Source organism: Haliotis rubra, unplaced genomic scaffold (assembly GCF_003918875.1).
Source record: "Haliotis rubra isolate DU_JTF1 unplaced genomic scaffold, ASM391887v1 Scf18, whole genome shotgun sequence".
NCBI lineage: Eukaryota > Metazoa > Mollusca > Gastropoda > Lepetellida > Haliotidae > Haliotis > Haliotis rubra.
This window is the reverse complement of record NW_025765780.1, coordinates 3,355,060-3,375,557: the sequence shown is the minus strand read 5'-3', so window position 1 is coordinate 3,375,557 and position 20,498 is coordinate 3,355,060. Positions and strand designations below refer to the sequence as shown.

Here is a 20,498-nt window from a genome sequence, read left to right as displayed (position 1 = left end):
CATAACACGGTAATGTTCTAACCACGAGTTTCCCTCAGAACATGACTGAGATGTATTCATATGATTGTGTTGTGCAGAAGGAGGGTGAGAAGGAGGAGGAGGTGAAGAAGGAAGAGCCCATGGAGGCCGAGGAGAAGAAAGAGGAGGAGGAGGAGGTGAAGGAGAAACCCAAGGAGGAAGCCGCAGCAGTGGAGGAGGAGAAGCCGAAGGAGGAGGATGTCCCCATGGACACCAGCGAGAAGAAAGAGGAGAAGGCCGAAGGTAGGGAACCATGCTGAACTGAACACTCTTGTAGCATTTGGCTTCTTAGAGGCGCTAGTTCTTTTTGACATTTTGCTGATGTTTCTAGCAGATATTGGTCTAAATCACATGATTCGGGCATGTGTCACCAGTACCTCGTATATCTTTTAGTACTGCATATGATTAGGTGGTTGAATGGTTCACTGGAAGAGCACCTTCAGAAAGGGAGACACCTGTTCTGGTGAAAGATGTTAACAATGTCGACCGCTACGTCCATGCTCAACCCATACTTGGCAGGCCAACTTAGTATAATATTGCTCAGTTTAAACATTTCTCAGAATAACTGGATGAGTGAGGCATGTGATGTCATTGTAGGGGCTGATGGTGAGAAGGTGAAAGATGACTCCAAGGAAGGTGAGAAAGCAGAGAAGTCGGAGGAGAAGAAGGAAGATGGGGAGAAGAAAGATGCGGAAGCAGATGTAAAGAAGGAAGAAGACAACGAGGAGAAAAAGGAAGAGAAGAAAGAGGGTTAGTAATGCTTTGAAACACTGAGATGATTCTTCTGTCATTTTCATGGACTTTGTCTGTATTCCTCAGCAAGTCTGTCACAGTTGTGGAAGTATCACTTTCGGGATCTGTTGTTTGATGTTTCCTAAGTTAGATTTTATTTCACGATACTCAAGCTCCTAATAATAGGTGAACATATGCAGGCACGCACACAAAACTCACACGGACACTCGCACAGATACATATCTTGATAAACCGTTTCATCTCACCTCCAGATGTATATCCAGACATTATCATAATGTATTGTATTTTATCGAGACACCTGAAACAGTCAGATCTGAACATTCTTCCGTGGAGTAATGATTAATCAATCAAGGTTGTGTCTTTGTGTAGTTGAAGAAGACAAGGAGAAGGGAGAAAAGGACGAGAAAGAGAAGGAGAAGGTTGAACCCAAGAAGGAATCTGTACCTCGCTCGGAGGAGGAGAAGAAGAGGGATGAGCAGTTCCAGAAGTTTATGTTTAATATTGCTGATGGTGGCTTCACGGAGCTCCACACACTCTGGGCCAATGAACAACGAGCCCTGCAGGCAGGGCGGGAACATGAGGTCTGGCATCGTCGTCATGACTACTGGCTGCTGGCCGGCATTGTCACGTATCCTTCCCGGTACTCGCCATGTTAGCATGTAGGGCCTTGTTGGTATTTTAACTTCTCTCGGAACATGATCTAAGCGATAAATCTTCTGTTGAATAATATGTTGGGTACTTTTTGAAAAATTTGTCAGAGGGGAAGGTGGTCTTTACTGAAGCAATTTCTTGCTGGGATCATGATTTATGAACTTTTCAAGTTTTTGCAATAAGGCAGCACAAAAGAGATAATAATTGTTTGCATTTCAGCAAATGATGTATTTTCTTTTAAAAAAAAGTCTATATATGACGTTACACTGAAGTAAGTGACCATTCTAATATCATTATTAACAGCATCTGCCTTACGTACAGTCATATGGGGCAATTACTGAGTCATGTCACAGGATTTTGTCTCATGGTCGTCTTGAGCATATTATTTAGAGACACTGATCTTTCACTTGAAGCCACAGTTTTATTCTTCTGTTTTGCCCTCATGCACAAATTACAATCAAAGTCTAGATTTCCCCGAAGGTTTCCTTAACTACCTTTAGATTTGGGTATGGTCGGTGGCAGGACATCCAGAATGATCCCCGCTTCCAGATCATTAATGAACCCTTCATCAGTGAACAGGGCAAAGGAAACTTCCTGGAGATCAAGAACAAGTTCCTGGCAAGGCGGTTTAAGGTATGATTGGCTGGCTAATTAAAAATTGTGTGTGATGTAGTGTACAGCTGTCACTTCAATGGACGGACAATCAGTTCTGACTGTTCAGCCTCTCATGTTCTGCACTTGTCTTGCCGCTATGATGTTTGTTGTTACCCATTGTCTGACACTGGTTCGTCTTCCTCACAGTTGAGGGGCGGTGGGGTAGCCTACTGGTTAAAGCGTTCGCTTGGCACACTGAAGAATCAGGTTCGATTCCCTAAATGGGTACAGTATGTGACGCCCATTTCTGGTGTCCCCCGCCATGATATTGATGGAATATTGCCAAAGTGGCCTAAAACCATGCTTACTCTATCACTCATCATATTTGCACACACATGCAGGTCAGAGAGTGACGTGTTCCATTACTGTGCCATTCATGCTGTGCATAGTGGTTGTAGTTGATGAGTCATCGTGTATTTTCTGTTACTGACTTGCTGTTCATGCTATACATACAACATATGGCTGTAGTTCATCAGTAATCATGGTCTCTCTACACAGCTGTTCATGCTATACATACAATATATGGCTGTAGTTCATCAGTAATCATGGTCTCTCTACACAGCTGTTCATGCTATAGACATACAATATATGGCTGTAGTTCATCAGTAATCATGTTCTCTCTACACAGCTGTTCATGCTATACATACAATATATGGCTGTAGTTCATCAGTAATCATGGTCTCTCTACACAGCTGTTCATGCTATAGACATACAATATATGGCTGTAGTTCATCAGTAATCATGGTCTCTCTACACAGCTGTTCATGCTATAGACATACAATATATGGCTGTAGTTCATCAGTAATCATGGTCTCTCTACACAGCTGTTCATGCTATAGACATACAACATATGGCTGTAGTTCATCAGTAATCATGGTCTCTCTACACAGCTGTTCATGCTATAGACATACAACATATGGCTGTAGTTCATCAGTAATCATGGTCTCTCTACACAGCTGTTCATGCTATAGACATACAACATATGGCTGTAGTTCATCAGTAATCATGGTCTCTCTACACAGCTGTTCATGCTATAGACATACAACATATGGCTGTAGTTCATCAGTAATCATGGTCTGTCTACACAGCTGTTCATGCTACAGACATACAACATATGGCTGTAGTTCATCAGTAATCATGGTCTCTCTACACAGCTGTTCATGCTATAGACATACAACATATGGCTGTAGTTCATCAGTAATCATGGTCTCTACACAGCTGTTCATGCTATAGACATACAACATATGGCTGTAGTTCATCAGTAATCATGGTCTCTCTACACAGCTGTTCATGCTATAGACATACAACATATGGCTGTAGTTCATCAGTAATCATGGTCTCTCTACACAGCTGTTCATGCTATAGACATACAACATATGGCTGTAGTTCATCAGTAATCATGGTCTCTCTACACAGCTGTTCATGCTATAGACATACAACATATGGCTGTAGTTCATCAGTAATCATGGTCTTTCTACACAGCTGTTCATGCTATAGACATACAACATATGGCTGTAGTTCATCAGTAATCATGGTCTTTCTACACAGCTGTTCATGCTATAGACATACAATATATGGCTGTAGTTCATCAGTAATCATGTTCTCTCTACACAGCTGTTCATGCTATAGACATACAACATATGGCTGTAGTTCATCAGTAATCATGGTCTCTCTACACAGCTGTTCATGCTATAGACATACAACATATGGCTGTAGTTCATCAGTAATCATGGTCTCTCTACACAGCTGTTCATGCTACAGACATACAATATATGGCTGTAGTTCATCAGTAATCATGGTCTCTCTACACAGCTGTTCATGCTATAGACATACAATATATGGCTGTAGTTCATCAGTAATTATGGTCTTTCTACACAGCTGTTCATGCTATAGACATACAACATATGGCTGTAGTTCATCAGTAATCATGGTCTTTCTACACAGCTGTTCATGCTATAGACATACAACATATGGCTGTAGTTCATCAGTAATCATGGTCTCTCTACACAGCTGTTCATGCTATAGACATACAACATATGGCTGTAGTTCATCAGTAATCATGGTCTGTCTACACAGCTGTTCATGCTATAGACATACAACATATGGCTGTAGTTCATCAGTAATCATGGTCTCTACACAGCTGTTCATGCTATAGACATACAACATATGGCTGTAGTTCATCAGTAATCATGGTCTCTCTACACAGCTGTTCATGCTATAGACATACAACATATGGCTGTAGTTCATCAGTAATCATGGTCTCTACACAGCTGTTCATGCTATAGACATACAATATATGGCTGTAGTTCATCAGTAATCATGGTCTCTCTACACAGCTGTTCATGCTATAGACATACAACATATGGCTGTAGTTCATCAGTAATCATGGTCTCTCTACACAGCTGTTCATGCTATAGACATACAACATATGGCTGTAGTTCATCAGTAATCATGGTCTTTCTACACAGCTGTTCATGCTATAGACATACAACATATGGCTGTAGTTCATCAGTAATCATGGTCTCTACACAGCTGTTCATGCTATAGACATACAACATATGGCTGTAGTTCATCAGTAATCATGGTCTCTCTACACAGCTGTTCATGCTATAGACATACAATATATGGCTGTAGTTCATCAGTAATCATGGTCTCTCTACACAGCTGTTCATGCTATAGACATACAACATATGGCTGTAGTTCATCAGTAATCATGGTCTCTCTACACAGCTGTTCATGCTATAGACATACAACATATGGCTGTAGTTCATCAGTAATCATGGTCTCTCTACACAGCTGTTCATGCTACAGACATACAATATATGGCTGTAGTTCATCAGTAATCATGGTCTCTCTACACAGCTGTTCATGCTATAGACATACAACATATGGCTGTAGTTCATCAGTAATCATGGTCTCTCTACACAGCTGTTCATGCTACAGACATACAACATATGGCTGTAGTTCATCAGTAATCATGGTCTGTCTACACAGCTGTTCATGCTACAGACATACAATATATGGCTGTAGTTCATCAGTAATCATGGTCTGTCTACACAGCTGTTCATGCTATAGACATACAATATATGGCTGTAGTTCATCAGTAATCATGGTCTTTCTACACAGCTGTTCATGCTATAGACATACAACATATGGCTGTAGTTCATCAGTAATCATGGTCTCTCTACACAGCTGTTCATGCTATAGACATACAACATATGGCTGTAGTTCATCAGTAATCGTGGTCTCTCTACACAGCTGTTCATGCTATAGACATACAACATATGGCTGTAGTTCATCAGTAATCGTGGTCTCTCTACACAGCTGTTCATGCTATAGACATACAACATATGGCTGTAGTTCATCAGTAATCATGGTCTCTCTACACAGCTGTTCATGCTATAGACATACAACATATGGCTGTAGTTCATCAGTAATCGTGGTCTCTACACAGCTGTTCATGCTATAGACATACAACATATGGCTGTAGTTCATCAGTAATCATGGTCTGTCTACACAGCTGTTCATGCTATAGACATACAATATATGGCTGTAGTTCATCAGTAATCATGGTCTCTCTACACAGCTGTTCATGCTATAGACATACAACATATGGCTGTAGTTCATCAGTAATCATGGTCTCTCTACACAGCTGTTCATGCTATAGACATACAACATATGGCTGTAGTTCATCAGTAATCATGGTCTCTACACAGCTGTTCATGCTATAGACATACAACATATGGCTGTAGTTCATCAGTAATCATGGTCTCTACACAGCTGTTCATGCTATAGACATACAACATATGGCTGTAGTTCATCAGTAATCATGGTCTCTACACAGCTGTTCATGCTATAGACATACAACATATGGCTGTAGTTCATCAGTAATCATGGTCTCTCTACACAGCTGTTCATGCTATAGACATACAATATATGGCTGTAGTTCATCAGTAATCATGGTCTCTCTACACAGCTGTTCATGCTATACATACAACATATGGCTGTAGTTCATCAGTAATCATGGTCTTTCTACACAGCTGTTCATGCTATAGACATACAATATATGGCTGTAGTTCATCAGTAATCGTGTTCTCTCTACACAGCTGTTCATGCTATAGACATACAACATATGGCTGTAGTTCATCAGTAATCATGTTCTCTCTACACAGCTGTTCATGCTATAGACATACAATATATGGCCATAGTTAGTGTGAGTTTCTCCTGCAGCTCCTGGAACAGGCGCTAGTCATTGAAGAGCAACTGAGACGTGCCGCTTACCTCAACCTTACTCAGGACCCCACTCATCCTGCCATGGCGCTCAATGCAAGGTAGATAACTTCATGTGGTCATTTGAAATAACAGCAAAACTGTTCTGGGATATTTTACTACCAAACACAGATTTAGATATTATTCTGGGTTTGTAAAGGGAACTAACAATTTTACATGTATGCTGAACAAAAAAAAAGGGAGGCGTTATGATTGTTAGTGATATTTTTATGAAATTGTGAACTCAGTTTTCACTGCAAGAGTCTCTCCAAACGTATTCCTGATCCTTAACGTTATAGTGCCGAATATTGCTCCAACCACCAATGGTACTTGATTTCTCATGTATTGTACTCCAGGTTTGCTGAACTTGAGTGTCTAGCTGAGAGTCATCAGCATCTGTCTAAAGAATCCCTGGGCGGGAACAAGCCTGCTAATGCTGTGCTACATAAAGGTATGTTATATCCTCTCACATTCATGACTATTATTGCATTGTTCAGACACGCCCTTCATTGTACCTCATATTTCTTAGGGGCACAGGTGGCTGTACAGAGTTGCATCCCTTGTACATGCCTGAAGCCTGTGAAGCCTGTGATGATGAGTGGCATCCTGTTTCGCACTGATTATCTTTCTAGGTTTGTCGTTAATACACTTGCTTTTGGGTTTCACAGGAATGGTAACTCAACACCTTCATCATTTCAAATTTTCATCCCAGATAAAGTTGACATGCCGTGATGTAAAAGGATTTTTCAAAAGAGAGTTGAAACCCAACCAGCTCACTTTTACTGAAACACTAGTAGTGTGTCTTGGTGAAGTTAACATGTAGTTGATGTGTTAGTTGAAGACAGTCCATCTGTGAATGTATTGAAAATATATCCAATCATCAGTTCTGGGGTTTTTAAAAAAAATTGAAAAGCATTTATTGCAAAACTCCTCAATTTTGAAAGGAAAAATATTGATCCAGGGTTTTATTTTGATATGAATGGTTACTGATTTACTGATGTTATTGCCTTATGAGATCTACGCCATGAAGGTCTGCAGTTGTTTACATATTGTTTGTGTGTGTACTTACTGTTGCTGTGTGTTAACATGAGTAATCTGTACGTTATCCAGTGCTAAACCAGCTGGAGGAGCTGCTGAGTGATATGAAACAGGACGTGGCTCGTCTCCCGGCCACCCTAGCCCGCGTGCCCCCTGTCACCCAGCGACTACAGATGTCCGAGAGGAATATCCTCAACCGATTGGTCAACCCGAACCAGGCCACGCCTTCCTCGACGACCGGCCCTCCAACTCCAACACTCTCTGGTGGGTCAAGTTCTGCTTCAGGCTCTGCAGCCACATCTTCTGCAGCTGTGTCCTCCCAGTTCATGGCAGCGGCAGCTGCAGGCAACTTTGGACCATACTCTAACTCCAGTTTTGCAGGGTTTCGACCGCAGTTTGGGGTCCCCCCTACATCATTTAATCAAGGTTGGTAGCGGGGAGCCTTCTTGTCATGGCATGTTGTAAGAATCGGCAAGCTTCACATGCTTTGTACTGTGTCCAGGAACTATGTTATGTGCACCGACAAATATTATGGGCTGCAAGTTTTCACAATGCTTTGTTCCTTAGAGAGTTAATGTCATGATTTTCACAGATTTAAACATTATTTGATGTGAAGTGGTATGTTTGGAAACCTTTTGAATCTACTGTTTATTTTGTGTCTCTTTTGACAAAGTCAGTGTTAATACTTGTAGCTCTTGATTTGGCTGTTGTCCCAATTAATCGAAGACCTTGCTTCCAGGTTGAGTAGGGGTTGCTGATATGTGAAGTGTTTCGTCTCCAGTCAGTTTCTCATCCTTAGTGCTTTGCTGCCTCAGTAGATTCATGTGCATTAGACCACTATGCATTAATTAATGTCTCTCCAACCCCTCTCCAACCTTGCTAACAATTACCTGTCCATATTAGCTGGCAAAACTCTAACCATGTAGTTGAAACTATTCTCTGCTGGTGCAATAAAAAAAACAACATTTTACTTCTTAGAAGCCTGTCAGCACTGAATGATTTGTGAAACAAAATTTGCCCCTAAAATCATAATTGTAGAACTGTTCTGAAGTGTTTGATGTCAGAGGAACAGAAATGGAAAAAAGTAGGACAGTTATAAACGAGACATGTCATTAAATTCTGTTTGTTAATGTAAGCAGTCTGGAATTCTTTTCCACTATTCCAGAATTGAGAGACCAGTAATTAATCATGTGGTTATAAGTTGCTTTGCATGACAGCTGGGTCACTAAGCTTCTGTCTTATTTTCAGCCTACTTCACAATAGTATTTGTTCGTATCACTGGCTTACTTTGAAGATTGGCTTGTCACTGAATTTGGTTGCTATATATGTACAGTCTCATGCTGTGTTTATGCAGTAAGCAGCTATACATTTGTTTTATTATTACCTTTTCTTGGTGCTTTCAGAATGCATGAGAATAAAAGAAACCCTTTTTGTGAAACAAAACAATAAAAACATGAAACTGGTCCAGGTTTCCCCCCAAACACATGGGAGGTGTCCCTGTTTTCCTAGTACCCTGAAACCAAGCTTCAGTGTTCACAAAAGTTTCTGATATCGAGCTACTACCACCGCATATTAGATGTTCTAGTGCTTAATATACTTGGTTCGTTTCGCTTATTTCATTTTGTATGGACTGCTTTGTAAATTTGCTGGTTGACCGTGTGTGGCTTGAAGATGGGTAGTACAAAACCAACTGTTTACTTATGCTGCACTACGCTGGTAACTACAAAACGGCCTAGTTGAATCTGTACCCGTGTCTGTAGGAATGACGGTATCTAGCTGCGGTAACCGTTTCTCTCTGCTGCTTCCTATAAATGGTTTCACGTTCACTTAACAGCTGCTGGCTGTCCCGTAGTAATAGACTCGGTACTCTGTACATACCACACTAACAGCGCTGCCATAATGTATGTGAATTGTTGTCCGATGAAAACTGAAACAGTTCGTTTAACAAGGCACTTGCCTTCAAAAATGTGTACTTATATTTTAGATTGGGCCAGACCAATTCCTTTTCTTGTTTTACGGATTTTTGTCCTCCCGAAAACCTAAAAGCAGGAGGGAAAAATAAAATAAAATAAAATTACCAAAGTAATATTTCTTCTAAATATTAAAATTATTTAACTTCTGGCAATTTATGAAGTGTATAAAGGGGCAAAAAAACAATCAATGTTTTTTTGTAAGTTTACATATTTTTTTTGTCTTATAAAACATAAGGATTTTATTTCATGAGCGGGGAAAATTATTTTTTTTATTTTTTTTCTTCTTGAAAACATTACCGGCGGATCCGTAAAACAAGAAATAAAATTGGTCTGGCCTTTTGCAACTTTTTGAATATTTATTGGGTTGGAATATGGGTACAGATTTTTGGCTGCAATCACTAGATGCAGTGGCAAAACATTATCTGTCCTGTTTTCAACCTGATAAACTATATTGTTGCCTGATCTAAAATACAAATACCCACATTTAGAGGCATGAATCATGTGGTCCTTACATGATGATGTACGTACCTTGTGGCAGTGCGATGCAGATTTGGGTTCAGTATCTATTGGGGAAAACACTACGGGCCAGCCTGTCGGTCTGTGTATGCATACAAGGTTGTTTGTAGCGAGCAGCATGGAGATTTGGTCACCGCTGCTCGACGATATCGTTCTGTACTCCTGCATGTGTAATTGAAAGTATAAACTTAAATGTGAAACTTACGATATAAAAAAAATACAGACAACTAAGTATAAAGAGTTTGAAACTAGTATTTAAGTTGTTATTGAAGTTTGATTTTCATGAAATAGCTTGCAAGCTTAAACATTCTCTGTGCATTTTAGAAGTAAGATTGAAAATACAAGTCTAATTCTTCAAAACTAGCTGCTCAATTTGCAATTCCATTCGTGTGACAAGACAGTTTGATACAAATATTTGTCCACGTTGATACAGTTACAAATCCAAGAGAAACGAGTTATTCCTATGTGTTACAACTGAATTAAACCCTTGGCTACTTTCACTTTCAGGACCCATGGGATTTCCCATGATGCCGCTTTTACCAGGTCAGCATTGTCATTTGATGGGCCATATCCTAGAGAGGAAACACTATCGTGAAAACTTGTCACATTTTCATCAACATATACATTTGAGCATAACTGTTTAAAAGTTAGAAAGAGAAGTTACCTTCGTTGGTTTATGAAACAATGTTGGTAGATCCGAGTCTACCTCCCTTGGCAGATTAATGACATTCCCGGTACTGTTTCCTCAAGTGATGATCACTTTGATGTTCTTGTTAATCTCAATGCTTTTTTTTTTTTGCTTTTTAAATTTTTTTATTTATTTATTTAAAAAAATATATTTTTTTTGCATAGGTAAATACGCTGTTTTGTTTGTTTGGTAAACATACAAGTTTTAACCTCAAAATGAAGAAAATTGATTTTCAAGACATTTCTTTTGGGAATGATTTTACATTTGCAAACATGAAATTCAACCTTGATTTTGTTTTAAAAGCATTTGGTCAAAGAGCTCATCCCACTTCATCAGCGATTTTGTTTCAGCTTTTTGTGCTGTGATTTCCTAATGTGCAGAATGTCATTTATGTCAATAATTTAATGAATTTAGTACATGTATGGCAGTGCCATCCTTGCATTTTTTGCTTTACATTTTTATACATTATTTTGTGAAATTATTGTTTGATTTTATATTTCATATTGAATACACAATATTGAAAACTATTTAGAAAGTGATTTGTCAGTATGAACCGACCAATAGCTAAGATTGATGTCTTATGGATGCTAGCAAGTGTGGATGAACTTACTCTTGAATCAGATAAGCTGTTATTGTGGTGTCAAGCTGAAGATGGCAGTCAACACATTTCATCTCAGTGTTTCAATTTTCGTTTGAGACATTTCCCATAGAGGTCCTGGTCATGATTTGTCTGTATTGAACCAAGGTTTCATCAGTTTGTGATATGTGGGGCTTCAGACTGGGTGATCAGGCTTGTGACAGAGTTGATTTACGACCCTGATGACATGGATCATTGTTGATAGCAACACTCAATAGATCGTCATCTCCCAACTTCAGCATACACATAGATGGAATTTTAATTCAGTTTGGTTAAAATTTTCAACAAAAAAAATAAATATATACAGCCACATATATGGACTTTTGATAATTTAAGCCCTTACATGGAATGATCAGGACAGAATAATTGTGAGGAAAATTGAGAGATCGCAGGTAGTAAAGTCCACTCTAAACCTCTTGTCAAGATCTTGGGGATGTCTCTGCTGCTGACTCCGCCAGATTTCACTTGTGACAACTATGGAGCCAGCCCACAATGCATGGAGGTACCCAGTTGTTGAGCTTGTGACACAGATGTGCCTGAACTTCTTCATGGTGGTGCCATTCTTTACAGGTGCGGTCCCCGGTGGCCAGAGTGTACGGTTGCCGTCGGCAACACCCAGCCCTTCCCATCGGTCTCCAGCCCCATCATCTGGTGAGTAAATGCATGTAGAAGGTCTGCTGCTTCTGTAGTTCTTAGATGTGTACAGTGTGCACACTACAGGTTATGTTGCCAGTGGAGATAGAAGGCTCCTGTTGTGCCTTGATTTCCAGAGTAGGTTTAATGGTAGGTTGAGCTCTGGTGCCCTGTTAGACTTGACATTGTTGGTCAGACAGGTGTGTTTCTACACCCCGATTCTACCAAGAGAAACATTCACTCAAAGATGATGCAGCAGTGTAAGTGTTTACCCAGGCAACTGTGATTAGGGTGAGTGAGTGAGTTTAGTTTTACGCTGCACTCACCAATATTCCAGCTATGTGGTGGCGGTCTGTAAATAATCAAGACTGGACCACACAATCCAGTGATCAACAGCATGAACATTGATCTACGCAATTGGGATACAATGACAGGGTCGCTGTCATGGAGACCTGCAGAATTACACATCAGGTACTTCCTGTATTGAAGTGCCAACTGGCTGAAACCACTGTTATGACAATGCCTAGGAGGGAGATTGACACTAAAACATGAAATATGAATATCATCCGGGTACAGCTGATTTACAAGCACATTGCATGTCAGCAATTTTTATTAACTCCTATTGGCAATAGTTACGTCAGCATTGATAACTGCTGATCCAAGCTTAACACAATCACAACAGATATGAGTGTATATTTATGCTCAAATTGTAAAACTAACTGGTGAAACAACACCTTCCAGTCATCGCCCTCTCACCTGACCTGTCTCTTTTAAATATACCTTATTTGGTATTTCCTGTTCTTCCATTCATGGAAATGAGAGGTCACATGGCAAGAGAGGGAAGTATTTTTAAATTATTTTTTTGCGTTTTTCAGAATTAATCTTACTATTATTATTTCCTTTTATGCCATCATGTTTGATATTTTTACCAATTTTTTTTTTTTTTTCAAATATTAATGTTAATCTGATATTTTAGAATACATAATGAATGCTCCCCACAAGCATGGCTGAGCATCATCACTGGTGGTGTTTATCTTTCAGCATATTTTAAAAATTCATACATCTGTTTTTTGCAAAACAAATTGAAAAGCATGGGATTAGGAGTTTAATTAAAGGTTTATAATGATATGGGTATTGGCCTACCTCTTTCTTTTATACCTTGGATTATGATTTTAGAAACTCAACCGGTGCCCAATAATATGCTGTAATGTCTAACTCTCTCCAGAGATGCAGACAGGCTTCCATGTAACAGTGGATCACATGGTGTTGTTGAAGTCCATAACATATTTGCTGTTTTTAAGCAAACTTCCTTTTTTTTATTTTGAGCAATGTTTAAATTTGTGCTTCAGTATGATAATAATTATACAAAGGTACGGATCAATAAAGTTGGTAGTTTTGTCAATAACTTACAGATCATTCCTTAATTGATAGATGACAAAAACTCTGAACTGTTTCAAGTCCTACTTTACCCTTAGTCCTGTAATACTTATCTCAATTTCTCAGCCCTGTCTTGGCCCCATTTAATGCCTTTGCTGAGTCTCTGATCTGTCTTGCCTACTCACTCACTCACCTTATCTCAAATTCTGACCCATGTCCTGGCCTCATGTAACGCCGTATCTCAATCTCTGACCCATGTCCTGGCCCCATGTAACGCCATATCTCAATCTCAAACCCATGTGGCCTCTGGCACTCTTATGTCAGCCTTATCTCAACTCATGACTTGGCCTGTGTCCTCTGACCCCTATGTAACACCTTATCTCAATCTTCAACCCATGATGGCCTCTAGTAACACCTTATCTCAATCTTCAACCCATGACTTGGCCTCCAGTAACACCTTATCTCAATCTTCAACCCATGACTTGGCCTCCAGTAACACCTTATCTCAATCTTCAACCCATGACGGCCTCCAGTAACACCTTATCTCAATCTTCAACCCATGACATCCTCTAGTAACACCTTATCTCAATCTTCAACCCATGACGGCCTCCAGTAACACCTTATCAATCTGGGACCCATGTCCTTGCCCCCTATGAAACCTTATCTCAATCTTCAACCCATGACAGCCTCCAGTAACACCTAATCTCAATCTCCAACCCATGACGGCCTCCAGTAACACCTTATCTCAATCTCCAACCCATGACGGCCTCCAGTAACACCTTATCAATCTCCAACCCATGTCCTTGCCCCCTATGACACCTTATCTCAATCTTCAACCCATGATGGCCTCCAGTAACACCTTATCTCAATCTTCAACCCATGACGGCCTCTAGTAACACCTTATCTCAATCTTCAACCCATGACGGCCTCCAGTAACACCTTATCTCAATCTTCAACCCATGATGGCCTCTAGTAACACCTTATCTCAATCTTCAACCCATGATGCCCCTATGACACCTTATCTCAATCTTCAACCCATGCCTCCAGTAACATGGCCTCCAGTAACACCCTTATCTCAATCTTCAACCCATGATGGCCTCCAGTAACACCTTATCTCAATCTTCAACCCATGACGGCCTCTAGTAACACCTTATCTCAATCTTCAACCCATGACGGCCTCCAGTAACACCTTATCTCAATCTTCAACCCATGACGGCCTCTAGTAACACCTTATCTCAATCTTCAACCCATGATGGCCTCCAGTAACACCTTATCTCAATCTTCAACCCATGACGGCCTCCAGTAACACCTTATCTCAATCTTCAACCCATGACGGCCTCCAGTAACACCTTATCTCAATCTTCAACCCATGTCCTTGCCCCCTATAACACCTTATCTCATTCTCTCTCACAAACAGTTCCTATTGATCCACCCAATCCTTTTCTTGGGCCTGCTGAGCCCTTTTCTTGGCAGATGAAACCGGACAATCTGCCACCAGCTGGTTTGGACCAGTTTCTACCACTACGTATGTTGTGTAACACTCATTTCTGCATGGGCTATAGCTCTTAGTTCCACCCTGTTGCAGAGCCATGTCAGCCATCTAGTGTCAGTGTTGAGGCCAGAAAATATTAATCACCTTCTGAAATTTGCTGGCCTTGAGTTTAAATTCTGAGTGCCTGGCCTGAACACAGAGCATCATGCAGTGTTGTGTGATCAGTTCATATCTGCCATGGATGTTAGTCTTTTTTTTCAGAACTTACGTCTGATGTTTTAAAGTATATTTTCTTCATGCTCCTGCTTGCACTTGACCGTCCATTTAGTTGACGTGATTAACAAAATGGTGAATGTCTTCCCACTTGTTTTGTTTGTCAAGTCAATATGATTGAACCTGTTTCTTGTCAGACGGTGTTTTTCAATTATTGTGATAGATTATTAATTGCAGCATTTGCTTAGATCAAAAGTTCCCAGTTACAACCGATGAAGTTGTCCTTATGTTTATGGGATCAGTTAAATGTTTGGCGGACATCAAACTTCTACATACAGTTTGATCAGCTTCATGAGGACAAATTCTTTGACACCCAACTTGCATGTTTCTCCTGATTGGTGTTTTGTTTAGACGTGGCTTCGTGTTTGTCGAAGGCTGAAAGTATAGTTATGGTGTGTCGTCACAAGTTTACTTCATATGTCATGTTGCATTATTCAGAGTTACCATCAAACCAGCTTGGGCCATTTTCATGTGGAGCCAGTGATTAGATTAAATATATACTATATCTCCCCACATTAGCATTTTCTGAACGCTTTCAAACCAAAATGAAGTTTCCTTTGCTGATCTCTCAGTCCCTGCTTAAGTGATAGTGATTGCACACCCCAGTAGTATATTTCATACACTAATCTAGACCGGTACATCTGGAGCCTGTGTTATGTTAATGTGAACTGGAATATTTCGTGCTGCCTTTGTCTCAAATGTACATAGCTCAATATGGCAGAGAGGCATCCAGACAAAAATCACATTTTCCAATACATTTTGTGATCATGATACTATGGGAAAAGTAAACTCTCAAAATTACAACTCTTTCACAAGAACTTCACATATGTTCATCACATATATTTTTCTTCCCCACAGATGCCCCATCAAAGTCCTCAAAGTGAGCTAGGTTGGTTGATATATCTTTCTGTATTCGACCCTATTAATACACAGAGCATCACAGTCTGAACATATTTGATAATCATTTCCTTCACATCATGAGTGGACTGAATTTCAAATTACCCTGAATTTTGTCTCTTTTGAAAGTTGGCTTTGAGAAAGCCATTTTTAATTTTGTCTGTGTGTCAATAAGGTCGAATACAGTGCACTTCTGTGGCTAGGTACGTGCTGACACCCGGTTCCACTTGAAAATGGCCTATGTGGAAGCATAGTAGGATGTTGTTTTGTGTCATTAAACATCTGTCTTTGTACATAAGGGCGAATTCTGAACTTGATGTGTTCAAAGCAGGGGCAGTAGAAAGTTTGAAATTATTGGCTTGATTTGCATCTATTGGGAGCAAATGTTTGTGTGAAGAGATAATGATCATTATTTCTAAGATAAAATTGATTTGATAAAAAATGTGGTTATCAAAGAAGGGCTTTGACTAAGTGATATCATGTAAGTACAGTTTAAAAAGGAGAACTCGAAAACACTAATGCATCAGATGGTTTAGGTTTGAGAGATAATTTGTGTAGTTGGTGAAACTGTGACGTTGACTGGTGTTGTTTGTTGGCAGGTTCAACTGGACAAGCTGAGGACCTGACCAAGAAAGAAAGTGGCCCCAGCAAGATGGACAGTAAACTGGACGCTGCCAAGGTCAATGGGAAGAAGGATGTTATATGTATTGATGATGATTAAAGGTCAAGGTCATGGCCCAACCTCGTCATCATATGCCATCATGTACAGCTGTTGTTGTTTTTCTGGTCAACTCTGAAAGTCAAACTTTACACTGCATATATATCATCTCATCTTGTGAATACACATTGTTATTCTGAGCATGTGCAAAAGTTCAAATATTTTTGCCTTTAAAAAATGCTTTACTGTGAAAAAGCTTATCTCATGTTTAGCTTGGTTATAAATAGGATCATTCTTCTTCTGTTCAGCTTTAAGAATTGGGAGAATGTTTGTAAAGCAATGTTTACCTGAGTAAACGTCCTCACAAATTGTAGCATGTGAAACTGCTAAAATAAACATCAGTGCATCCTGAGTATGATGAAGCTTGCACAACTGTTTGTTTTTCTGTGCAATAAATAGTCAGTATAAATGTCTTTTTGAGCAATTATTTTTACCAGTTATGTTTATAATTCCTTTGAATACCCTACCCCATCATCACATGAAGGAAAGGTTTGATGTCAAGAGGATATGTTCAATATCTATGAGTTGCAGATACAGAGGTAGTATTCTTAGAATTATACACAGTCTTGTTTGATATTTTTATGTAAATATCTGAAATGTTATCACCATACATAGATATTTTTTTTTTTGCACTGGTTATTTTTCTGCCAATTTATAAGAAATGTTAGAAAACATCAGACATTATTTTCATCTCAAAGATAAGTCAAAAGTGACCCATCTGGATTGGACAGTTGGACAGGCTGGGAGTCATTATTTTTACCTTTTCAAAGCAGCAAATATTGTTCAAGTGTAAATGGCAACTTCTCCCATTAGTTAATAGTGTAAGTGACATGAAAAATATCTCCGCTTAAATGCCCTTTGAAACAAAGCCTATAAGGCTGAGACTTTGAAAGATCCCACTGTTTAATAGTTGTGAATTCAAGAATTCCAATCTTGCAGTGGATATGATTGTCATGTAGAAAAAGTCCAATTCTCCAGTTATTGTGAAAGTTTATATGCAATGTGTATTTTTTTTTATAGATCTTTGTAATTTTTCCTTTGTGCTTCTTTGACATCAGATATTCTCTTGAATTGATATTGAATTGATAATCCCTTTGGATAATAAAGACATTATCTATCTTGAATTATTTATCTCTAGGATATCTGTATCACTGGGTATTAAGCTGAAACGTAGCCCACAAATATAGTGTTTATAAAAGTGCTCACAGGAAATTACATCATAGATGGCTATATTGAAAATATGTCATCATGGAGGAAGGTCTATCAGGCCCATGTTTATCCTTTTTGTTGTTATTTTACACATCATGTTACCCTAATGTCATATCCCCTTTTTTACTCCTAATCTACAGTGGCTAAGGCAGCCATGTTGAAAATTGTCTGTTTGACTGTTTTCATATCCAGTTGTTGAGCAGGGTCTGTAAGTCTTGTTGGGAGTTGGTGTTGCAGGCAGTCGGTTCCTTGCTGTACTGTGTGAAGAAGGCAATTGAGTGCTTCTTCCCTCATGGAAGCAAGAGTCCATTTTCAATGTGGTATACCTTTTGTCATCTAGAGTGAATGAAGTGTTTCTGAATCAAATGAATTTTCAAAAGCGAAGCAAGTGATTGGAATGCATCAATATGTTGGTCATCATTTTTACCAAGTTGCAGATCTCAGTCACATTCTGGATCATTGAATTATTTGTCAATCTGTATTATTTTTTTGTCAGATAAATAGATTCAGATTCATGTAAAAGACCTGCAGTATATTTGAAGTGAGTGTGATTATTCAGAATCAACGTGTACAATATGTCATAGCTTTAATTTGTACCTGTAGCATTTGTATTATTTATGGATCTGATGAATGAGGCATTCATCAGATGTAGGCATTCCATTGAGAAAAAGGAACTTCATAGTTTCCACAAGGCTGCTGAAGATCAGCTTCGTGGGGAATTGTGGAAAGCATGAATCGACAAATGACATCAGTATGTGTGAATTTTCATCTTCAAATACATAGAAAGTTTATCATCTCCATTTTGATGGTTTAGAATTGTTCAGATTGTAAATATGGAAGTATGTTTTGACCTGTTTATGCAGGTTGTAGAATCAAGTGTTCTATGGCCAAAATGTGAAAGATAAAATATCAGTCTCTTTGTCTATTAAAAAACATTAACACTTACATCAATGGCTTGTAGTCTATTCTTGCATGGCGTAATGACAGCTACGTTTGCAGCATGACCCCAGTACTCCATACAGCTACTTGGGTGTCAGAGCCCGATTCAATCATTTGAGGTTGTGATAAAAGTGCTCTGTGGAGATTCTGCAGTCAGATTATCTCCTCCGTGCCCAACACAGCCATGGGGTTTGTGATCTGGTTACCTGTGGGGATTCCCCAGTCACATTATCTCCTTTGTGGCCAATACAGCCATGGGGTTGGTGATCTGGTTACTTGTGGGGATTCCCCAGTCAGATTATCTCCTCCTTTGTGGCCTGTACAGCCATAGGGTTGGTGATCTGGTTACCTGTGGGGATTCCCCAGTCTGAATATGTCATCAGTTGTGATGGGCAACAGTGACTAGGCTGCATGGAACCAACCACACTCCGGACGGCTCCACCCTCACTACTACTGAGCTGTCACACACCTGGCATGTCTTACATTGAATAAATTGCTCTTTAAGTAGAAAGTCAAAAACAGTTCTTCACCATGAGAACAGTTTATCATTTGAAACAGTTCTATGAGTTGACAATTTTACGTTCTAATCCGTTCAACCAGCGAATGTGATCACCCTTGAAACCATTCACTTAAACAAAAATCACCCTTCCGGGAGTTGCCAAACTCTTTATTCTCCTTAAATTCAAAATGTTTATTGAACTGATACTTACACTTTTTTATGCAGACCCAATATTAGCACATGATCACCATTATGATTGACATTATGGCAACCGGACACTATCATAACAGTCGGGGTTCATGTGAATAAAAAAAGAGAAACCATTTCTGAAATAAACCTAATAACACTCGCACATTACCAGCCCACCCCGAAACACCACTACATGTTATTCACAGACATGTCACCATGGTCACTGGGAAGTATTGCTGTGACATCCTGGAGACACTCGCGGTGCCATTTGCGCACCGACATGGACGTTTTGTGTTTTAGGATGACAACACAGGAGCACACACAGCTGCTATTGTTACAGAGTAGTTCCAACAGGAGAACGTAACTTTTAAAACAGCCAGCTCTCAGTCCAGATTTGTCACCGTCAACTAACACCAACCACTCTCAACAAACCAAGCGCTGCCCTGCAGGAAGAATGGGATAAAATGAACCAAGTTGAAATTGAACCTTGGTTTAGGAAAATGCGAAGTCGAATCCAGAATTGTCTTGAGAACAGAGGCATCACGTGGAATTCATGAGTGACTTATCATGATTAAAGACGTGACGTACACGAGGGCGCTTTGGCGGATCATCTAACAAAATCTGGTCATCTGACGTTCAACGCCTAATGCAAATCGCATCCAGTTAAACTACGTTTCTCATTAAAGATAAAAAATAACATAGTTGGTATCTTTTTATTGCATAAGGGACCTTTCATAATTTTGTACATAAAAATATTTAAGAATCATGGTAAGTGGGGTCACTGATTTTGTACATGACATGTATGGGGGTGTGGGTGGTGTCACTTTGTACAAAATCTTATGGGGCGTCATTCACATTATACATGCAAAATTGAGAAATTCATTAATACGACTTAGATTAGGACTATCAAACTTAATGATTAATGAAGGAAGTATGTCCATCGACAGATATAAAAGAATTTGCCCATTGTGTAAATTATCTTTTGAAAACGAAATTAATTTCTTTTTTGTCTGTCTAGCTTACATAGATTTACGTAAACAATATATTCCTGAATGTTACCTCTCCAAGTCACCTG

General features: G+C 39.4%; 1 protein-coding gene and 1 long non-coding RNA gene across 18 annotated transcripts in view; one reads left to right on the top strand and one right to left on the bottom strand.

The window, feature by feature from the left end:
- Window positions 1-18,741, top strand: part of LOC124273378 (chromodomain-helicase-DNA-binding protein 4-like) — a 58,775-nt gene extending 40,034 nt beyond the window's left edge. For 4 of the 17 annotated variants that reach the window (XM_046708646.1, XM_046708634.1, XM_046708633.1 and 1 more), the window contains 11 exons: window positions 78-261; window positions 616-768; window positions 1,141-1,399; window positions 1,923-2,055; window positions 6,307-6,407; window positions 6,702-6,796; window positions 7,456-7,809; window positions 10,380-10,415; window positions 11,768-11,848; window positions 14,625-14,732; window positions 16,469-18,741. In XM_046708646.1, coding sequence (XP_046564602.1) covers window positions 78-261; window positions 616-768; window positions 1,141-1,399; window positions 1,923-2,055; window positions 6,307-6,407; window positions 6,702-6,796; window positions 7,456-7,809; window positions 10,380-10,415; window positions 11,768-11,848; window positions 14,625-14,732; window positions 16,469-16,590 — 1,626 coding nt within the window. In that variant the 3' untranslated portion in view covers window positions 16,591-18,741. Of the gene's footprint in view, window positions 1-77; window positions 262-615; window positions 769-1,140; window positions 1,400-1,922; window positions 2,056-6,306; window positions 6,408-6,701; window positions 6,797-7,455; window positions 7,810-10,379; window positions 10,416-11,767; window positions 11,849-14,624; window positions 14,733-15,830; window positions 15,862-16,468 lie in introns of all 17 variants that reach the window. The other 13 variants (XM_046708631.1, XM_046708638.1, XM_046708637.1 and 10 more) reach the window with 13 other exon arrangements.
- Window positions 13,961-14,480, bottom strand: LOC124273388. The gene is made up of 3 exons (XR_006897637.1): window positions 14,437-14,480; window positions 14,027-14,186; window positions 13,961-13,986 (listed from the first exon to the last, which is right to left on the bottom strand). It is a non-coding gene; the product is annotated as an uncharacterized LOC124273388 (long non-coding RNA).
- Window positions 18,742-20,498: the final 1,757 nt, after the last annotated feature.